Source organism: Amblyomma maculatum, unplaced genomic scaffold (assembly GCF_055883805.1).
Source record: "Amblyomma maculatum isolate TAMU_Amacu unplaced genomic scaffold, ASM5588380v1 scaffold_15, whole genome shotgun sequence".
In the NCBI taxonomy this organism is placed as follows: domain Eukaryota; kingdom Metazoa; phylum Arthropoda; class Arachnida; order Ixodida; family Ixodidae; genus Amblyomma; species Amblyomma maculatum.
In genome coordinates this window covers 1,762,464-1,783,603 of record NW_028146740.1, presented here as the reverse complement: position 1 = coordinate 1,783,603, position 21,140 = coordinate 1,762,464, and the positions used below count along the sequence as shown (strand labels likewise).

Genomic DNA, 21,140 nt, shown 5'->3' with positions numbered 1-21,140 from the left:
ACTGTCTGTTACGTACAAGGTATTTACTAAGGTAATTGGTAATAGAATCAGGACAACCTTAGACTGCAATCAAGCAAAGGATCAAGCAGGTTTTCGGAAACGGTACTCTATTAGTCATATCCATATACCGTCATTCAGGTGATAGAAAAATTCTCGGAATATAACCAGCCCTTATACATAGCATTTATTGATTACGAAAAAGCATTTGACTCAGTTGAAACCTCGGCGGTGATGCAGGCATTGCGAAATCAGGGGGTAGACGAGCTGTACGTGAAAGTGCTGGAAGACATATATAGTAGCTGCACAGCAACCATAGTTCTGCATAAAGAAAGTAACAAAATTCCCATAAAGAAAGGTGTTAGCCAATAAGACACACTCTCCCCAGTACTATTCACAGCTTGCTTAGGGGGAGTATTCAGAGACTTGGAATGGGAGCAGTTAGGGATAAGGGTAGATGGAGAATACCTCAGTAATCTGCGATTTGCTGATGACATTGCCTTGCTAAGCAGCTCGGGGGATGAACTGCGAATAATGATTGAAGACCTGGACAGGAAAAAGTAGAAAGGTAGGCTTTACATTAGGTAGCGAAATACTTGAAGCAGTAGCTAGACGAATATGTCTACTTATAGGACAGGTAGTAACCGCAGATCCGGACCATGAAAATAACAAGAAGAATAAGATTGGGATGGAGCGCATTTGGCAAGCACTTGCAGATTATGACTAGCAGTTTACCGGTATCGCTCAAGAGGAAAGTATACAACATGTTGCATCTTACCTGTACTCACCTATGGGGCTGAAACGTGGAGGATAACCAAGAGGACAACCCAGGGGGCTATGGAACGAAAAATGGTAGGGGTAACATTAAGAGATAGGAAGCGTGCACAGTGGGTCAGAGAAATAACTCAAGTTACCGACATTCTAGTGGAAATTAAGAAGAAGAAATGGGCATGGGCAGGACATGTAGTGCGAATTCGAGAGGGTAACCGATGGTTGCTTAGGGTAACAAACTGCATGGATTCCAAGGGAAGGAAAGCGCAGGGGGCAGCAGAAAGTTAGGTGGGCGGATGAGGTTAAGAAGTTCGCAGGGGTCAAGAGGATGCAGCTAACACAAAACCGGGTTAATTGGAGAAATATGGGAGAGGCCTTCGCCTGCAGTGGGTATAGTCAGGCTGATGATGATGATAGCCGATTACTCTTTAGGACATTAAATTGCATATATATATATATACCATACTTAAATATATCCTGCTTGATCAAAGCTACGTTAATATTTAATTCGTTCATCAAAATCTTAATGACCTTCAAAAAGAAAGTTTTGAGAAATGACGCACTTTGCCTGGATCCTAACAATGTTTATTTGCCGGGCCGTGGTGATGAAGGGTCACGAAACTCGCAAAAGTAGTATCAGCGAAAAGCTGGTTCGCTGCAGTGACCGGTCAAACGTACTAACAGCAGCTACCTTCGCAGCAGCTTTTGTGTCCTTTTCAGTACGAATATATGCACAAGTGAATGGAATACTCACAGAGCGGCGTCTCGATACATTATATACAACAAAACGTACACGAGCGGCAGGCATTTGATATTGCGCTATTCATCGTGCGACTGAAAAGCAGTCACGGTAATTAAAAGTTACAAACGAACTTATGAAGCTTCAGTGCAGAATTGTGCAGCGCACGTTAGCCGCGAAGTTGCCGAAGGGTCTACTTGTCGCGCTCAATGCTGCTGCACATCGCTCTCATATTCGTCCGACCGCAAGAAATATGTGAAAACAGGTGCTATTTTCCTTTGCGTGCCTTGTGGCGCAACCAACCACACCACAGCTTGCAGGTATATAGGGAATTATGCCCGAAAACACAGCAAGCGCCGCGCATCCAATGCAGACGACCCGAGCTTTTGCCTACACCACGAAAGTCACTGCTGTCGCCAGCGCCGCCGCATCTCCACTGATGGGCTGCCAAACGAATGGCGAAGTGCAGCACCACGTGCGCCGCTATTGTTGCTTATTCCATGCTTATTGTGACCCCGCTCCAACCTTGCTCCAAAGCTTGGCAATGGAACGCGCAACCATAGAGAAGAATGGGGCGCAACCATTCTCCTACCTCTTTGGTCTGCCACTTTCGCTTCGCTACATGTTTCTGAGACCGGCGGATTCTGCTCGATTTGCGGGTTTAAGTCGCTGAGAGTTTCGCTTTCTGCGTGCATGACTTGAACATGATTGAATGCTTGAAAGCTTGAGACAGCTTTGCGGCAGCTATGGGCCTTTCGCGACTAATGATACGCGCAGTGGTGGTCGGCGGCGGTCGATTTCGGCGCCGTGCCCACGTTTTCGGGCCCCGCCGCAGGTTGACGACCGCACAGCCGAGTGCAAGCGGTTTCTGCCTGGCCGACTACACTGCCGTTGGCTTCGATCTGGACAACACGCTGGCCCGGTACCGGCTTCCGGCGCTGTTCGAGCTCATCCACGGGAGCGTCCGCGAGCACCTCGACAAGGGCGCGAGCCGACGCGCGGACGGCAGTATCTGGCCCAGCGCGCGCGGGTTCTCGCAAAGGGGCTTGCTGCTTGACAAGAAGCGAGGCCTGCTGGTGAAATTTGACGCCGGCGGAAAAGTCGACCGTGCCTTCAAGGGATTCATGCGTCTCTCCGATGCAGAGGTACGCGGCTCTCACTGTTATCGCAAATACTTTTGTTGCGCAGAAGCATTAGAACTGCATTCATCATTTCTGAAAGCTTAATTATTGCGTGTAAAAAGTGCCACCAGCTTTTTTTTTTCTTTTTTAACATGGTGACCATTTGGGCTAGTTGGTGCGAATCAGCGAAAGTAAACTAATAAAATTGTGCATTTCATTGCCGTAATCTTGAACTCCACCTAGGCAGTTTGTGGTATAGTTGTAAAAGCTGGCAAATATCTTCTAGTCATACCACAGACAGCAGATATATTCGATTTTTCTCGCAGAAAATGCAATCCTGACACCTCGCAGGGGCACCTTGTGTAGTTAGGTATTGGCGCTTGGCGCCACCGTACCGTGGCGATAGGTTGAAAGGTGGAGGGTCAACTTATGCCTTGTGGCAAACTCTTCGAATAAAAAAAAAAAAGAAAAAAAAACCATGAACGGTGGCGGTCGAGGTCGTGGTCAAGCCTCGGCCGACGGGCTCCCCGCCTATCTATCAGGTGAGGGGCTCCGGGACCTTCCTCTGCATATAAGGGTGAAACAGAGGGGACAGAATATTAGGACCCCTTAGACCGCCCATAATGCATGAAAAAACAATAAAAAAAAAAAACGATCGACCTCCGAAAAGGAGTCGCACCGAAGTCACACAAATCATGACACCAACTGAACTTCCAAAGTTTCTTGTCCTGCGCTCATTATCAGGGTCTAAACCTGTAAATGAGCTATCAGTTTTTCTGATAGCCAGCTCGCTGAAAGCCATCATTGGGGCAAACTATAAAGCCAAAAAACTAGGATCTGGTGACCTACTAATAGAGGTATCAGACAAAAGCTAGTCTGGCAAACTCCTCATAACAAAGACATTTGCTCACCTCTTAAATGAAACAGGATCAGACCTCCTTGAAGGCCTCCAGAACTAAGGTGCAACTGCGGTTCGAAGAATAACGATCAGGCGAAAGAATGAAGAAATAAGAACGAAACATATTGTTCTCACTTTCAACCGGAGTTCATCAATGTGGAATTCATCCGATGCAAAGTAAGCCCCTACATACCAAACCCCCGCAGGTGCTTCAAGTGCCAGCGGTATGGGTATGGTAGCCAAACATGTCGAGGACGCTTTACATGTGCAAAGTGCAGTGCTCACGACCATGCAACCGACAACTGCAGTGCAAATGACTTCAAATGTGTGAACTGTGAGGGCACGCACCCTGCATACTCACGGTTCTGTGTGGCCTTTCAAGCAGAAAAGGAAGGGATAAATTTGAAGGTCACTGAGAATATATCATACGTAGAGGTGCGAAAGAAACATAGAATGCTTTCTTCCGCTCCCTATGCTGACACAGCCCGCAGAGGGGCCAGGCCGCATCTAGTAATGGTAGGCACGCAGCGCAATGCTGCTGGTGTGCTCCCACCATGGCTCCTCACTAAGCAGCCACCACTAATCTTTGCAATCCCGGAGGTCACTTTCTCCCAGACGTCCGGGACACCAACAACATCTGAGAGGGACTTGGTTCCTCTTGAAAAATCTCCTGCCTCCATGCCTTCACCAGAGGTGATGGAGGTGAGCGTGGACTCCGCAGCGCCAGTGGCGCCTAGGGAGTTCGCCAATGAAAGGCGGGGCCTGTTGGACCGCTTCAAATCGAAAAGACATACGCCAGTTAAGCCACCTGATAAATGCAGCGGGTCTTAAACCCACCGTCTCTTCCCCATTCCGCACTTACAAAAATGGCTACTGATAGCGTTGTTTATTGGAACTGTCGAGGACTGCTAAATAATCTGAATGATGTATATGAAATCCTCGCCGAGCACCAACCAAGCATACTTTGTCTGCAAGAAACCCACTTAAAACCAGCAGACACAAGTTTCCTCAAGCAGTATCTTGTGTTCAGGAAAGATAGGCAAGACAGCACTCGCCCCTCTGGCGGCGTCGCCATTGTAACTCAAAAATCAATCCCATGTCAAAACATCTCGCTTGATACAGACTTAGAGGCAGTGGCAATACGAGCCTTAATTTTCGATAAAATAACAACAGTGTGTTCTCTGTATATTCCTCCAGATTATAGGCTATGTAGTGAAAGTTTTGAAAAGCTGATTGACCAACTTCCAGAACCATGGCTGCTAGTCGAGGACTTTAATTCTCACCACCCATGAGGATGTACAAGAACGGACTCCCGAGGTGTGCTAATTGAAACATTCTTATTGTCCTCTGGATCGTGCTTACTTAACACAAAAGAGCCAACATACTACAACATAGCACGTAACACATACACAGCCATAGATTTAGCGCTATTGGCTCCCCAATGCTCTTGGCAGCTACAGAGTGGGTTGTTATTTAACAATCTATATGGAAGGGACCATTTCCCAATGTCTGTGAAGTATGCAGGCAATAAAAATGAAAATGTATCTTACCCTAGAAAGAATAAAGAACATGCAGCCAACTGGGAGATGTTCAGGGAACACTCATCATTGGCTTGTTCATCAGTTACTGACTCAGGCGTTGATGAAACTCAGTACTTGATCACGCTGCACATTATAGAGGCAGCAGAAAAATACATTCCACAAACATTAGGTACGCCACGAAATAAACGAAGACCCTGGTGGAACTCTGAATGTAAGGCTGCTCGTGAAACTCAAAAACAGGGCTTGGTCGAAGCTATGCCGATACCCCACAGCCTAAAACCTAATAGACTTTAAGCTTGCAAAGGCAAATGGCAGGCGTATTCGACGCATCTCTAAGCGAGAAAGCTGGGCATCGTTCCTTTCCTCTGTGAACTCTTATTCTGATGCACACAAAGTTTACAACAGAATAAGAGCACTCATAGGATATAGCACTCTCCCAACACCCTTTGTCAGCACCAATGGTGACTCCCTTGAACATCAAGCAGACATTCTAGGGAAGTACTTTGAATACATATTCAGCTCGGCGCACTATGCAGATTCCTTTTTGCGGCACAAGGCAACTGAGGAGAGGAAGCCTATACACCATAAAAGACCGCGCACAGGAGGGTACAATAGCCTATTCACATTGCAGGAGCTGAAGATTGCCCTAGGCACATGTAAGAACTCAGCAGCAGGTCCTGACAGAATCACATACGGAATGCTCAGGCATGTGGACATGCTTCAAACCCTACTCTGCCTGTATAATCAAATATGGGCCACAGGATGCTTTCCTAAAGCATGGAAGGAAGCAATCATTATTCCAATATTAAAACCCACACTTGCTGCCAGCCTATGCAAGCTTCTTGAAGAAATCGCCACCGTCATTTCCTTGAATATAATGGTCTTTTAGGGCTTGGAGGTCAACAGCGGATCAGCTCATTTGAGTCTTATGCAAGGGATGCAAACAACATTGTTTATCTGTCTTTCGATCTTGAAAAAGCATATGATACCACTTGGTGCTATGGTATCATCTGCAACCTCTTCTCTCTTGGCATCACAGGGAACATGTTGAATACAATACGAAGTTACTTGTCTGAACGGACCTTCAAAGTTTGTGTTGGCAATGCATATTCAAAGCAGTACATACAGGAAAATGGTGTCCCTCAAAGTGGTGTTCTCAGTTGCCCATTTTTCATAGTCAAAATGAACTCTCTAAAAAGCGTGCTGCCAAAAACCATTTCTTGCTCTGTATATGCTGATGACATCCAGATGAGCTTCAAATCTTGCAACTTGGCCATCTCTCAACAACAGATTCAGCTAGGTGTTAACAAATTGTCCAGGTGGGCTGATGATGGGTTTAAATTTAACTCTGAAAAGAGTGTTTGTTTACTTTTCTCTAAGCAGTGTGGCATCAGAACTGACCCCAACATTACACTGAATGGTGAGAGCCTTGCCTTTAAAAAGGAACATAAATTTCTTGGCGTAGTTGTTGACGAAAAACTTTCCTTCATTGGCCACATAAAACAGTTGCGACTGAAGTGTCTCAAAGCAATGACTCTGCTAAAAATTCTCTCTCACCTTTCATGAGGCACAGACGCGACTGCCTTCTGAGCCTTCTGAATAGTGTAGTTCTATCATGCATTGACTATGGCTCGATGGTCTATGGATCCGCATCATTCTCTGCTCTAAAATTGCTCGATCCCGTGCATGCACCACCTCGGCCTTCGCCTCGTCACAGGTGCTTTTTAAACTAGCCCAATTGCTAGCCTTTATGTCAAGGCGAACCGATGGTCACTGCAACGAAGAAGAGAATTTACTTGTGTAACTTATGCTATGAAGGTACTATGCCAACTGGATCATCCATGTCGCCGGCTCCTGCTTGACAAAACTAGCACATCATTTTTCTCAAGAAAACCATCTCTAACACCACCATATCCAATCAGAGTAGCCACGCATATTGAACATCTGGACGTTCCTGTTACCAGTCATCATACAACTTCCATAAAAGGCTTAATTCCTCCTTGGGAAATGCACGGTGTTAATTGTGACCTGTCATTTCTTGAAGTGGAGAAGCACGCATCCCCTATTACCATACAGCAGCACTTCATGTCCCTTCAGGCAAAGTACACTTGTGATGAATATTACAGTGATGCTTCAAAGTCTGCTCAAGTGTCCTGTGCAGCACATGGACCACAATTTTCACTTTAAAAAACACTGTACAGACATACAAGTATATTTACCGCTGAATGCCGTGGAATCCTGCTAACTGTGAGACACATTATTGAAAACAAAGTATGTACAGCAATAATCTACACAGACTCCCTCAGTGTTTTAACCTCACTATCTTCTTCGAAATGGCATAAGAACCTAGTCCTAAATTCTTTCTTTTACAACCTCATGTCTGCATGTAAATTAGAACTTAAAATTACGCTATGTTGGGTACCAGGCCACTGTTGTATACCAGGCAACGAGGTTGCTGATAGGCTTGCTGTGTCAGCTGCCCTTCGAAATGACATAGACATTGACAAGATAACTTATCATGACCTCAAGCCACACATAAAAAACATGATTAGGCAGCAGTGGCAAGAGGAATGGGACACAGCAACTGAGAATAACTACACAATAAAACCAAGGATAGGCAGATACAATACAGAAATACAAGACAGATTTAAAGAAGTAGCTCTGAGCAGGCTGAGAATTGGTCACACATACACAGCACATACATATCTTTTAACAAACTCTCCTGCACCACACTGTTTGAGATGTGGTGATTGACTTACTGTAATTCATGTTTTAATTATATGTGCACAACTAGAACCAGAAAGGAGACGTCATTTTCCCTCCTTGTACACTCATCAAATACCTGCACACCCATCCATTTCTATTGGTGACAACCCAATATTTCCTTTAAATCATGTGCTAATATTCTTATCAAAAGTAGGCTTTTTACATGAAATTTGTTATCGACGCGGGTCTCATCCTGTTCCTCCTTGAGAGGACGGATGAGATCTTTTAAAGCATCTACATATCCTTTTTTTCACAGCTCATCATACATCGCGAATGAATTTTGGGCCCTATACACCACTGTTTTTAGTGACTTTACAGAGTGAATTAATTTTTAGACCCTATACACTACTGTTTCTTTATCGCTTCATGAAACATCACAACTTAGCACATTACGTCAACTTGAGTAGACTGTTCACCTTGTGTTTGGCGTTCTTTGGCCTGAGACGCCCTTGCACCATTAAAATCCATCATCGTCATACAATCCTGAAATTTGACCATGCCACCTAAACAATTAAGACATATGATGATGAGACCTGCATTCTTTTAAAAATGCTACGTGCATGCCATCTGCGATTGCAGCTTTACAGTCGTCTGTTGATTGTTAGTGGTGCTGTATTGACTGCAAAAGACTGTTCTGGTACTTTTGATGCTGATTGCTTTAGGGTATGAAAAAAAAAAAAGACGGGAATAGCGCTCAATGTTAAAAAATGCGTACAGGTGGAATTCACAAGAAAGAAGGCCCATCAACCTACTGAATACACGGTGAGTAACATTGTACTGGATGAAGCAGCAGAGATTAAATATTTGGGGGTGTACAGTGCGACCAGTTTTTCTAGCACATCCCCCTCCATCCTTCAACAAATCTGTAGTTTGCTGATCTTCCCCAGCTGCTTTCCCCCTTTTCGTAGTTCCTTTCTTAACCTCATCTCCTTTGTGACTGGCGGCATGTCCAACTGCTATTGACTACTGCCTATCTCATTATTGCCCAGGCTACTTCGGCTACTATCAGTATAGAACTGCTTGACTACCTTGACTATCCTGTCAGTATTCGTAATGACATTGTCTGCCTTGTCACTTAGCGCATACATCTGATTTTTGCCTATGCCCAATTTTGGTCTTCGCCACTTTAAGGCTGCCCTCGTTGTTTAGAGCATGCTCAATTTTCTCCATGGTTATACTTCCTTATGTCTTCCACTTTACATTTATTGATTAGCTTTGGTATCTCTGCCAGTTCTGTCCTGACTGTTCAGTTGGAAGCTTGCAGACTTTGGCCTTCCTTAATCAAATCTTTCGGCTCTTTAGATAGTTTACCGGTATCAGTAGTATAGTTATACTACTGCCTACTTCTACTGCGCAGTCTGTGGTGATATCTCTGAAATTATTGTTCATTGCTTCTGCGCTAAGGTCGTCATCCTCGGTTAAAGCTGAATATCTATTCTGTAACGAGGCCCTCAATTCTTCCCTCTCCCTCACTTCTAATTCGTTGACGGACTTCTTTCTTACAAATCTGTACCGTTCCCTCTTCAGATCTCGACTAATTCGAAACCTTACCATCCTGTGGTCTCTGCATGACACCTTTCCGTTCACCTCTACATCCTGCATAATGCCAGAGTTAAAACACAATATGACGTCAATTTCATCTTTAGTTTCACCCTTAAGGCTTTTCCATGTCCGGTTCCAGTTTTCCCATTTACTGAAGAAAGTATTCATGATTCTTAAATTATTGTGCTCTGCAAACTCAACTATCAACTCTCTCCTGCTATTCCTAGAATCAATGCCATAATTACCCACTGCCTGGTCTCCAGTTTGCTTTTTCCCTACCCTGGCATTGAAGTCACCCATTAGCAAAGTATACTGCGTGCTTACTTTCCCCATTGCCGATTCTACATCTTCATAGAAGCTTTCGACTGCCTGATCATCAGGACTACATGTAGGCGTGTAGGCCTGTACAACCTTCAATTTATACCGCTTATTAAGCTTAATGATGATGCCTGTCACCCTCTCATGAATGCTATAGAGTTCCTCTATATTGCCACCTATATCCTTATTGACAAGGAACCCTGCCCCTAGTTTTCGTCTCTCTGGTAATCCTTAATAACAGAATACATGTCAATCCTTCAGCATATTATACCTCGCTAAGCCCTATCACATCCCATTTCATGCCTTCTAATTCCTCTAACAGTACTGCTGAACTACCTTCACTAGTTAGGGTTCTAGGGTTAAACGTTGCCAGGGTCAATTTCCAATGGCGGCCTGTTGGGAGCCAGAGGTTCTTGGCACCCTTTGCTGCGTTGCAGGTCTGACAGCCGCTGTGGTCAGTTGCTTTGCAGGCGCTGGGGACTGAGGGCCCGGGTTTTTATTAGAGTAGTCCTAGGAGGTTTTACTATGCCAGGGTGGGCAAATCTTGTCCTGGTGAGGGAGTGCGTTTCCGGAGGTGTTCTCTGGATAGGTCGCACCCCAAACCTGTTTATGCAATTTCATCGTCACGCATTTTTTTTTTTTTAATCAGGGAGGGGGAGGGGGGTTGTGCGGCACTGGGTTTCGAACCACTGTCCTCTTGCACGCGAGGCGGATGTTCTGTCTCTACGCCACTTCTTCATATTAGCCTTCTTCAGTTAGCCACTTCTTACTTTGCTGAAACGCTTGCTCTTCCTTTTTTCCTAATTTACGTCATACAATGGCCTTAGCCTTGCGGCCATGTTGGGGAACAAGCTTCCCATAAAAGTCAATCAACCCCATGTAGGCTTGCAGCTGTGCCTCATTCTTTGGTGGTGGCGCCTCCGTTATAGCTTTCACGCTTTCATCTGACGGCCATATCTCCTTTCCGTTGAACTTGAAAGATCTTTGCACTTTTCTCTATTGAGCTGTATGCTTTTGTCCTGAAACCGTGACAGCACACTTTCCGCTTTATGAAAACACATAAAATGTAGGTCCTGCTATCAGTACATCATCCAGATAGCATGCTACACGATCAAGTCCTTTCAACACATCATCCATGACTGCCTGAAAAATTCCAGGTGCGCTCGTAATGTCATAGGGTAAGTGCGGTGGAATTCCAGCTGCTGATATGCATTGGGGGTGGTTCTGCACGAAGGATGAAGAAGAGAAACACAACCTGACTAGCGCTGACTTGTGACAAAATTTTTAATAAGAAAGCGGATTTTTATACAAAAATATTGCATGACATTACAATGAATGGAACCCTTGGACAGGCAAATTCAAGAGATATTTTTTTCACTCATCAGCCACGTGGAAAGCCTTATCAAGCAAAAAACCAAACACACATGCCCCCCCCCTGGCATTCACGTCACCCCTATAGGCCACTAAGGCACGTTCATATTGATTGGTTAAAGCGGGGCTTTCACTCAATATTTGGTTCAACAGCGTTGAACCCTTGTAATGTTTTTCCTTCTTTTTTCCCACAAACACTGCAATGATCTTTCAGGTGAGAATATTGGGTATCTGACAGCGAAATGAGGTGTTCACACAGACGAATGTTTATATACCGACTAGTTTGACCTATGTATACCTTATTGCATGACAGTGGAACTTCATAGACAGGTGCAATCTGCCAGTCTCAACCTGTATGAAACCTGGCATTTAAAAGGGTTACTGTTCGTTAGCTCCTACTAGCGGTTCTTAATAGCACAGCAGAGCCTGCCCGACTTATATGGCGTTGAAAAAACATCAACTTCAAATCCTCCAGCTACATTTTTCAGATTATGTGCGATCTTATATATGTAGAGAATAACTGCTGCTTTTTTCTTCTGTGCGTAATCTCTTCTATTCACGAAACCCTTTCTTACCAGCTGCAGTAGCTTTTCACGTTGCCGAGATAACCAAATCTGGAAATACTGCGGGGAATCGCTGTACCACCCACAATGAACTATTACCAACCGTCCATCTTTCTGCTGATATGCAGTAGACAGTTCAAGCAGAGTAAAATATTTGCACCCAGCCATTCTTACAATAACAAGATCCTTCGTGATGGGAAGGGGGTAATGATCCGTTCTAAGATGTGGGTTTAGCGTTGCTTTGAAGTCAGTACACACCCTCACCTGATTGGTCGATTTTGGCACGACCACTAGTGGCGTCGCCCAGTCACTCTACTGAACAGGTACTTTATGAGATTCTGCTAAGCGCAAATGGCACTGATCGCGGTTTACAAGAGACGGGTGTACTACCCTCTTTCAGTACTAATGTGATGGCGCGGTTTTTGATTAGGCCCAGGGTAGGCTAAAAAATCTTAGCATACTTTTTGAGCAAAGCCGCCACTTTATCCAAGCAAACACCATGCACGCTAGACCAGTCCAACTTTATTGCTGCCATCCAGTCACGTCCGAACAGCATATGTTGGTATTCTCATTTGTCTTCACGATAATTAACTGAAGCTGCTTGTGCTCGAATCCCGGCCACGGCGGCCACTTTCCGATGGAGACGAAAAGCAAGGTGTTCGTGTGCTGTGCGATGTCAGTGCATGTTAAAGAACCATGTTAAGAAGGTAGTCGAACTTTCCGGAGTCCTCCACTCTTGCATCTCTCATAGCCTGAGTTGCTTTGGAATGTTGAACCCCACAAATCGAACAATTTTCTGGTCTAACTTTACACAAATTTCGTAAAGTCCGATGCTTCCCTCACAGGAATAGATATTATGCAGCACAAGTTCATCCGTGTCACTGTCCTCAGCTGTCGCGTTCGCAGAATCTCTATTTCTGTCCTTGCACATCTTTGCTAAGTGTCCAACGCGTTTACACAACAGACAATGATACTTGCGATATCTGCAGGTAGCCGTTTCATGCGCTGAGCTGCATTGGAAACAGTCTGGTGACTTCGTCGCCCCAGCAGGCAACATAGCAGTGTCTTCCCTCGAGCGCGGTGGGCATTTCCAGCTCTCTGGCTTACAGTGGAGAGTGCCGACGGTTCCTTGCTTGACGCTGGGCTGAAAATCTTGGCTTTTTTTTGCGGGCCAACTCGATACTCTGCGATATCGCAGACATTTTTACACATCTTGGAAGAAGGCAGCAGAGCAGGCAACAAAACAGAAGAAGCACACACAGACACTAGAACAACTAGCTCAACGTTCTACTCTAATATTGTTCAATTTCAAACATTAACTTGCTGTTCTTCAACAACTCAGCTTGAGTTTCTTTGTCACAAAGCCCGGCCACCAAACGGTTGCGATGAGCCTCGTCCAGAAACGCCTCCAAGTCGCACGACACCTCAGTTGCAAAGCTTCTACTGTTTTCTTGGTGGAAATGACAAATTTGAACCGCTTGGCAATTACTGGGGGTTTTGGTATGTATTTCTCTCTCAGGGTTTGTATCAGCTGTGTATATGTCTTGTTTTCTGGCTTTTCCTTTTCCAGCAAAGTTTTTAGAGTTTTGTAGGTTTTCTTTCCTATTGCCATCATGAACACAGACACCTTCAGGTCGTCGCTCGCCTGGGAGGCCTTCAGAAAGTGTTCAAACCTTTTCGTGTAGTACTCGAAGTCTTCATCATTATCCTCAATGAACTTATCGAACCTTCCACTCATTGTCATCCTTCCAGTCTCCTCGAAGCACACTCCGGGACGGCTGCTAGTGGTTTCTTGCAATCCGGTGGATTTCTTATCCCATCCTCGTCGGCAGTATGGACATGATTTATCTGCACACCAGTGTGTAACAAGAAAACACGGAGTGCTCAGTACTCGGTGCTTATATAACAATATGTGATGCGCTATTAGTGTCATGCCGCACACGCTTTGCATAACACCACAGTTAGCACAGCGAAAGGTCATGACTAATTGAATTGGAAAGCGTCTCATCAGAAGTGGCACAAGCAGGTGCGGGAGCAAGATTGCTGAGGGGTACAAGAGCTACAGGCTGAGTGCAGGCGATAGATGCAACTGCGGAACTTTTTCGTGCAAGAACGGCATCAGGAGCAGCCTTCCGGGCAGTCAGAAAAGATAAACCACTTGAGAAGCCAGGAAGCGATGTATCGACAATGATCCTGCGGGACAGGTTTCACACGCATGGTAAAACTTAAAGCATCTTCATCAGTAATCTGATCACATTTCACTTCAATAACTTTATCAGTCCCAGGGATGAAGACATTGTCAGTTGTGACCACTTGCGATTTTGACCATTCAGCAAGGGTAAATATTGTTGTGAAATCGGTGCCCTCATCAACGTTAGTTGTGCGGACAGCTTTGGGACTGTAAATCTACCATGTAACATCTCTTGGTGGAGGTGAATCTATTCGATCCCCTGTCACAAGCTGGATCTCCGCAGCGGCCGCCACATCGGAACCACCACGATGACTACCGACGCCTCTACCTCTACAGCCGCTGCCCCTGCTGTTGTAATGGCCCACCCCTGTGACCCCGGAACCTTCTGCGGGACCGACGACGTCGACGTAGACGACTGGCTAGCCCTATACGAGCGCGTGAGCAAGCACAACAGGTGGGATGCCACACTCATGCTCGCTAATGTAATATTTTACTTGGCTGGGACCGCGCGGGTGTGGTTTGAAACCCACGAAGACGAGCTAACATCTTGGGATATTTGCAAGCAGAAGCTGCACGACCTATTCGGAAAGCCTATTGGCCGCCACATTGCCGCCAAAAAAGCGCTCGCCTCTCGGGCCCAAACGTCTACGGAGTCTTACCTCACTTACATCCAAGACGTCCTGTCTCTATGCCGCAAAGTCGACCAAGGCATGCCTGAGGAGGATAAAGTCGGCCATATAGTAAAAGGCATTGCCGACGATGCCTTCAACCTTTTGTTGTGCAGGGATTGCTCCACCGTGGACTCTGTGCTACAGGTGTGCCGACGTTTCGAGCAGGCGAAACAGAGGCGCATATATCACCGTTTCGACCGGCTGCCGAACACGGCCGCTAGCTCCTCCTGTATCGATATCCCGACTCCTCGACCGCCTGCGAACAACAGCACTTTGACACGCATTGTCCGCCAAGAGCTTGAGGCAATGACTCCTGCGACAACACCCTGGCTACCATATCACTTATTAAGGCTGTTGTTCGCCAAGAGGTTGCGAATATGGGCCTCCCTTCTACCAGCACCACCGACACCCGTTACTACCCTTCGACACCTCTCTGCCCGCGGCAGACGCCACCAGTACTTACACCAGTGATGCCGTCACCCGTGCTCATAATGCCCGCCGGATAGCTCATGCCAGGCTCTCTGCATCCCAAGACTCTCAAAAGATTCGGTACGACAGCCGCCACCGTGATGTCCACTACACTCCTGGATCTCTCGTTTTGCTGTGGCTCCCGTGCCGTCGAGTGGGCTTGTGTGAAAAACTTTTGCCCCGTTACACTGGCCCTTACCGTGTTTTGCGCCCCGTGACCGACGTCACCTACGAAGTTGAATCTGTGGTTCCGAAGTCCACATCCACAGCTCCAACCTCCGAAATAGTGCATGTGTCCCGTCTAAAGCCTTATCATCAACGTTCTATTTCGCTAACATAGACCGCACCGGGACTGTGCTTTTCCCGCGGGGGGTAGTGTTACTTAGCTGTATTCACTGTTCGTGATGAGGATGAAGAAGTGCAACAGACTCCGAGAAGACGACGACGCTGAGTGTTGTGAAATCGGTGCCCTCATCAACGTTAGTTGTGCGGACAGCTTTGGGACTGTAAATCTTCCACGTAACAATATGTTGCTTTCAGCAACCTCAATGATGCGGTCACGGCACTTGATGACTGCAGACAGGGAAGACAAGAAGTCCTAGCCAAGTGTCGGTTGATGAGCATGTGAGGAAAGCACTACAAATTCGATGTGATGGTGGCAACCATCTATTGTGATCCAAGCGGTACACTGTACAGACGGGGATATGGGTGTTTCATTTGCGGCGTGAAACAAGGACCAAAGAGGGTGTACAAACTTTTTTTAAGGCAAGAACATAAATGTGATCGTAGGATGGAAATAGCTGCACTGATGTCAAAGCCTTGACAAATGTCTCTTCAGCTTCTACTGACAGGGTTGTGGGAGGAATTATGACGCATGGGAGGTGCAGTTTTACCTCCAGAAACTGCACGTCAGTTTTCCGTATGGCGGTCAGAGGTGTACAATGCTTGTTGGAGGGGTGACGGCGAGCGACAGTAAGGAGATGTTAAGCATTGCCTTGCGGACCGGCCTGTGGACTTTGTCTCAGATTGCAGTGGCGGAGAAGATGGGCGATGATGATCAGTAGTAGCGTAGGTCCAATGATACGGAGACTGATCATACGTGTCCTCCTGTCTAATGCCCCACATGCGCCGGCGACAGACTCGAGCGACGTGGCTGCGAATGCCGTAGTAGAAGCAGACCGGCCTGGGTGAACGGTAACGCCATTGAGTAAAAGAAGTCTGGTCAGATACAGGAGTGGGTGGGTAATGCAAGATGGTGGCTATGTTAGGCTGTGGAGGACTGGAGCAGGAAACCGGCACAGGTGGAGGGGGAGTTGCAGCAATCTTAGCATATCTAGGCAAGCAACGGGTGCTTGGCTGCTCTTAAAAGAAAGAAACGCGCTAAAGAAGCGAGTTTCTCTCTGATCAAGGCACGTAAATTAGAATAACTTTCAGGGGAGGGCACAGGTTCTGGGGAGGAGCCTGGCTTGCAGTTCTTTGGCGGATGATCGATCAAATTATTACGCGGAGGTTGATATCAGGAGAAAAACAATTGGGCCAGGTGTTTGGGCAATGGCGTGGCTTAGGTGCATCTAAGCACTGACAGATTGTATGAATGTCCACAACAGATGGTGGTGTTGAGCGGCAAGAGTGCTAAACGCGAAACCGTCTATTCCTTTCAGAACATGGTGGACCTGATCGGCTTCAGGCATGGTAGTGTGGACGCACCGACAAAGGGCGAGTACGTCCTCAATATATGACTTGTAACTTTCCCCGGGAAGCTGCATGCAGGTGTTGGTAAGCTGCGGGGCCGGTGACCACCATTCCAAAGATCTGATGAAGATGAGTTAAACTTAGTCTAGTCAGGAAGGGCGGCCCGATGGTTGACAAACCATGTCTTGGCTACGTGGTTCAAGAAGTTGACATTAACCCTTTCACTGTCACGAACGTACCAGTACATTTTCGCGTCCCCCCCCCTCCTCTCCACAGTGTCACCGACGTACCGGTACATTCTCCATCGTGCGCTCACAACTTCGTGCCTGAGCGCGAAGCCGGTGCTCTTGGACTGGCTGTATCATCTGTCAAATCTTTCTACAAGTTCGTATTTTCACCTCACGCTGTGTTGGTATGTATATATTGAAGAGTATGGAGCGACAGCGCCCACCCCCGCCACCACCTTTGCGGGGGGTGCGGTCACTCCGTTCACGCTACTCTCTCGCGCTAAGCAATCATGCGGCGCTCGTGTGTGGTTATGGGTTCAAGGGTTATTCTGCCATCTGCTGCAGCTTTTTATTTTTATTCTGTTGCCATGTCTGCTACAACGCGTCAAGTTCAGAGGGGCGCACCGTTGCCTCTTCAATAGGTCGACACGACTCAAAGGCTGCTTTCACTCTCTCTCGCCGCACCCTTGCTTGTGGCTAGCAGCAGCAAAGCAGGTTGTTTTATCCTCTTTCCATCTCCCTCTATCATCTTGATTTCACAACATGCCATTTATCTTCATTGTGCGTGCCACCGAAAGGGTGCCCTCCGTGCGTGTGATTACTTTCGGATGGCTGATTGCACAGGACCTTTGATTGCGGACTGGAGCGATGGCCCTTCTGGTCATGAATACAAGCCGAGCTCGGATTTGGACGCACCCTAGTTGGGGAAGCAGCAGTTGGGAGTACGGCAGCTGGAACTTGGGGATGTTGATTGTGATGTTCCGTCCTGACAGATTGATTGGCCGACCAGGATTTGACCAGAGCATAGCTGTAGGGTTTCGGTTGAGAGGGACTGGAATCACAAGCGGGCTCCACCACTTGTGAGCTGGGTGACTGAGTTTTAATGGCACTGCCAGTAATGGCGTCGAGGAACAACTACACAGATTGTTGATGATGATGATTCACAAGTGAGTATGAAGTTCATGTGAAATGAAGGATGATGATGAGTAATCACAGATTTTTACATTCCTGCAGCATTGGGGTATATGTACATAGACAAATCAGTCATGCAGCTTGGGCTAACCTTTGGTACAGGATGGAAAAGAATATATGACATACGACAAAAATAAAAAGAGCATCAACTGTGCATTCACATCAGTCAGTTTCCACGGGAAAAAAGAAAAGAGGAAAAGCATAGTGCGACATTTCATCTTGCATATTTTCCATTCGTGGTTGCATCTTTTGGATACAAAATGTGGTGGTACTAAAGATTCAGGGTTGAGAGCAGTAAATAAATGCGGTAAATTCTGACTTAATTTGTAAACGGCACTCCTCCAGGGAGTCCCAGTTCAGCATCTGCTTTAAGGGACAGAACACTGGAATTTAGGTCCTGAATTTTTTTCGGCGCAATGGAAAGATTGACGTCTAAAATGTTCGATTCCATAACGGTTTTATTAGAAGCGCTGTTGAAAAGATATTTTTTCGGTCAGTGTATGCACCCGTTTTTATGTAGTCCGATGCTGGAAACCATGAGCAGCGACCACGATAATGACTGGTGGTTGACAAAAAAGACGTACTGAAAACAAATATAACTTTCACTCACCAGGCAGCAATCAGACATTTTTTGCATAGAGTAACATCCTTTTCAGTTTCACACTCAATGCTGTTACGGCACAATAACGCACGCTTCGTCGACGAAAGTTTTAGTGGGCACTATCATCGCTTCATTCACGAAATCGAAACACTGTGGTGCCATCTAATGGCAAAACCTGAAAGCACACCTCTTGCAGTGCGAAAGGAGGGGTGGTTTTTATTTAAGAATGCACTGGAGAGAGTGCAAGCTGAACTACCCCGTAACAATATAATAAAGTATGAAAAGCACTCCTAGAAGAAAAAAGAACAGTGTGCAGTTACAAAAATCAGCGATATTTTGCTGACATACAGTCACGTGGGGTACTACAATTTCAGGGTTTCTCCGCTAGATAGCGCCTCAGTTGTTTTTATGTGATTTTCAATGGCAAATTAAAATTGTAAAGCCCCTTTTCTTTGATACTGTAGTGCTCAATCTGTACTATATGAGGCAAGATCCTTTCATCTCCACCATAATCTCATGATATATTTTGGCCAGTGTTTTGTCCCTTTAATATTGCTACTCTGCACACGTTCCAGTATAACACAATAGGTTCCAACGCGAGGGTCCCAGACTGCACAGGCATACTCCATAATTGGTCTGATGTTAGCGAAATATAAAAGTTTCGTGACCTTCTGAGGAGTTTCTTGGAAATTCCTTCTTAAAAAGTTAACATTCTTCATACCTCAGTTGCTGTATATACAGTCTCTTTTCTCCAGGTCAGGACAACCGGAAAATGAACATCGAGACATTTGAAATCTGTCATTTTAGACAACAGCTGGTTGTTTAAAGGATAGTCCGACAAAATAAGAGCACTCCTGCAAGTAAAAAAAAACAGAATTATATTTTGCAGCATTCAAAGCCATGTCCCGTTCTTCGCACCAGCGTTGAATGCAACCCAAATTGTGCTGGAGGTTATATGTGAAATTTGGGGTTTTAATCATGATATAGAATGCAATCAACTGCATAGGGCCGCTCCTGACAGGTAACATTTTCCACTATGTCATTGACATAAATTAAGAACAGAAGAGGCCCCAACACTTATCTGTGTGGAACACTGGAAGTGACAGATGCCAAGCCTAAAAACTGGCCGTTGGCCAAGATGTGTTGCTTGCGTCCTTCAGAATAATTTTTAATCCATTTAAACACCTCTCTTGATAAACCGATAAACGAGAGTTTATGAAGGAACAGGAGGTGGGGAACTGTGTCGAAGGTCATTTTGAAGTCCAAAAATATGCAGTCAACCTGGTCACAACCTTACCCAGTTAGTGTCGCAGTCAACCTGTGTCTCGCGAGAATCAGCAAATACACTCGACCTGGTATGAACCAGTACCCAGGAAAAGCTATCGTCTGTCAGTTATCTTCCTGAGATCACTGATCACAAAGTCATACATGCTCTGCTCTCATTTCACTCTATTACTCAAAAACAGACATTGAAAATCTTAGTCTATGCACCTGAATAGGTAGCGAAGCACTGAATGTGAAAAATAGGATTTTTCCAGGCTGCCGTTCGATCTGAACTTTTTTGGCGAATATGAATCCGCATTTCACACTCGCTTAATTCATGAAGGCTGGTTAATTTTCAAGCACAAATTAAACTATGTCACTGACAAGTTTGTCCCGGCAATTACCTTTCACACTAACCTTAAGGAATAAAACAACTGATCTGAACTGAGATACAATCTACCTTTGCTGTTCACAGCTCGCTTAGAGAAAGTATTCAGAGACTTGGAATGGGAGCATTAAGGGATAAGGTGTCATGGAGAATGCCTCGGTAATCTGCGATTCACTGATGACATTGCCTTGCTAAGTAACTTGGGGTGAATTGCGAAGAATAATTGATCTACACAGGAAAAACAGAAAGGTAGGCTTAAAGCAGCATATGCAGGAAACTAAGGTAATGATCAGCAGTCCAGTGAAGGAACAGCATATTAGAATAGGTAGCGAAGCACTGAATGTGGAAAATAGGATTTTTCTAGGCTGCTATTCGATCCATATCAATATATGAATTTCTGCACCATGTCGATAAGTTTGTGTATGGCACTAGCTCAGGACAGCAGCATACGCAGAACTGTGGCGCAGCGCAGGCAAACACATAGAGAGAAACACAACACGGGCGCACACTACAAACTTTAATACTAAATGGAATTCGAACTTCCTCTTTCACACTCAGCCACCTCCTCTACTTATCACTCTCGCACACCTCTTCTTTTCCAAGCAGATATGTGTGGCCAACAATAAATGTTAGCAACCCTCACATCCAAGGTAGCGTCCAAGCAACAAATACAAGACTAAGTCCATCACTCACATCGTCCAAACAATGCAGTCAAAACTTCCGCTACATAGACACAAGGTAAAAAAACCATTGCACGCCTGCAGCTGCCTCGAATCACGTTCACTCCTAAACATCTAAACAACGAGTCCGGTTTGTGAGTTTTAACGGAAAAGACAAATCAAGGCAACCCTTGTTTCGATCACTGTGGACAATCTAGTCAGCTGCAGTTCATTTCATAACACGATGGCTTTCGCTCTTTCCTCTTCTCAAGCACAAAATTCTTAATTGTCTAGAAGGCGACCCAGGCAATTAAGAAGAATTTTCGCAGCTCAGTGTTTATTAGGCACGGTTTCTATATTAAAAAACAAAATCAAGCTTGT

At 45.6% G+C, this 21,140-nt stretch overlaps 2 protein-coding genes across 9 annotated transcripts in view; both read left to right on the top strand.

Annotated features, from left to right (window-relative positions):
- The window catches only part of LOC146171923 (uncharacterized), a 244,196-nt gene that overhangs the window by 112,270 nt on the left and 110,786 nt on the right, over window positions 1-21,140 (top strand). The gene's annotated exons all lie outside the window — the stretch shown is intronic.
- Nt5a (5' nucleotidase A) overlaps window positions 1-21,140 on the top strand; it is a 105,278-nt gene that overhangs the window by 4,764 nt on the left and 79,374 nt on the right. Inside the window, exons 2-4 of one of the 8 annotated variants that reach the window (XM_084586129.1) lie at window positions 2,343-2,652; window positions 16,619-16,677; window positions 16,926-17,061. In XM_084586129.1, the coding sequence (XP_084442255.1) occupies window positions 2,343-2,652; window positions 16,619-16,677; window positions 16,926-17,061 (505 nt within the window). Of the gene's footprint in view, window positions 1-2,010; window positions 2,653-16,618; window positions 16,678-16,925; window positions 17,062-21,140 lie in introns of those variants that run through there. The other 7 variants (XM_084586128.1, XM_084586132.1, XM_084586134.1 and 4 more) reach the window with 7 other exon arrangements.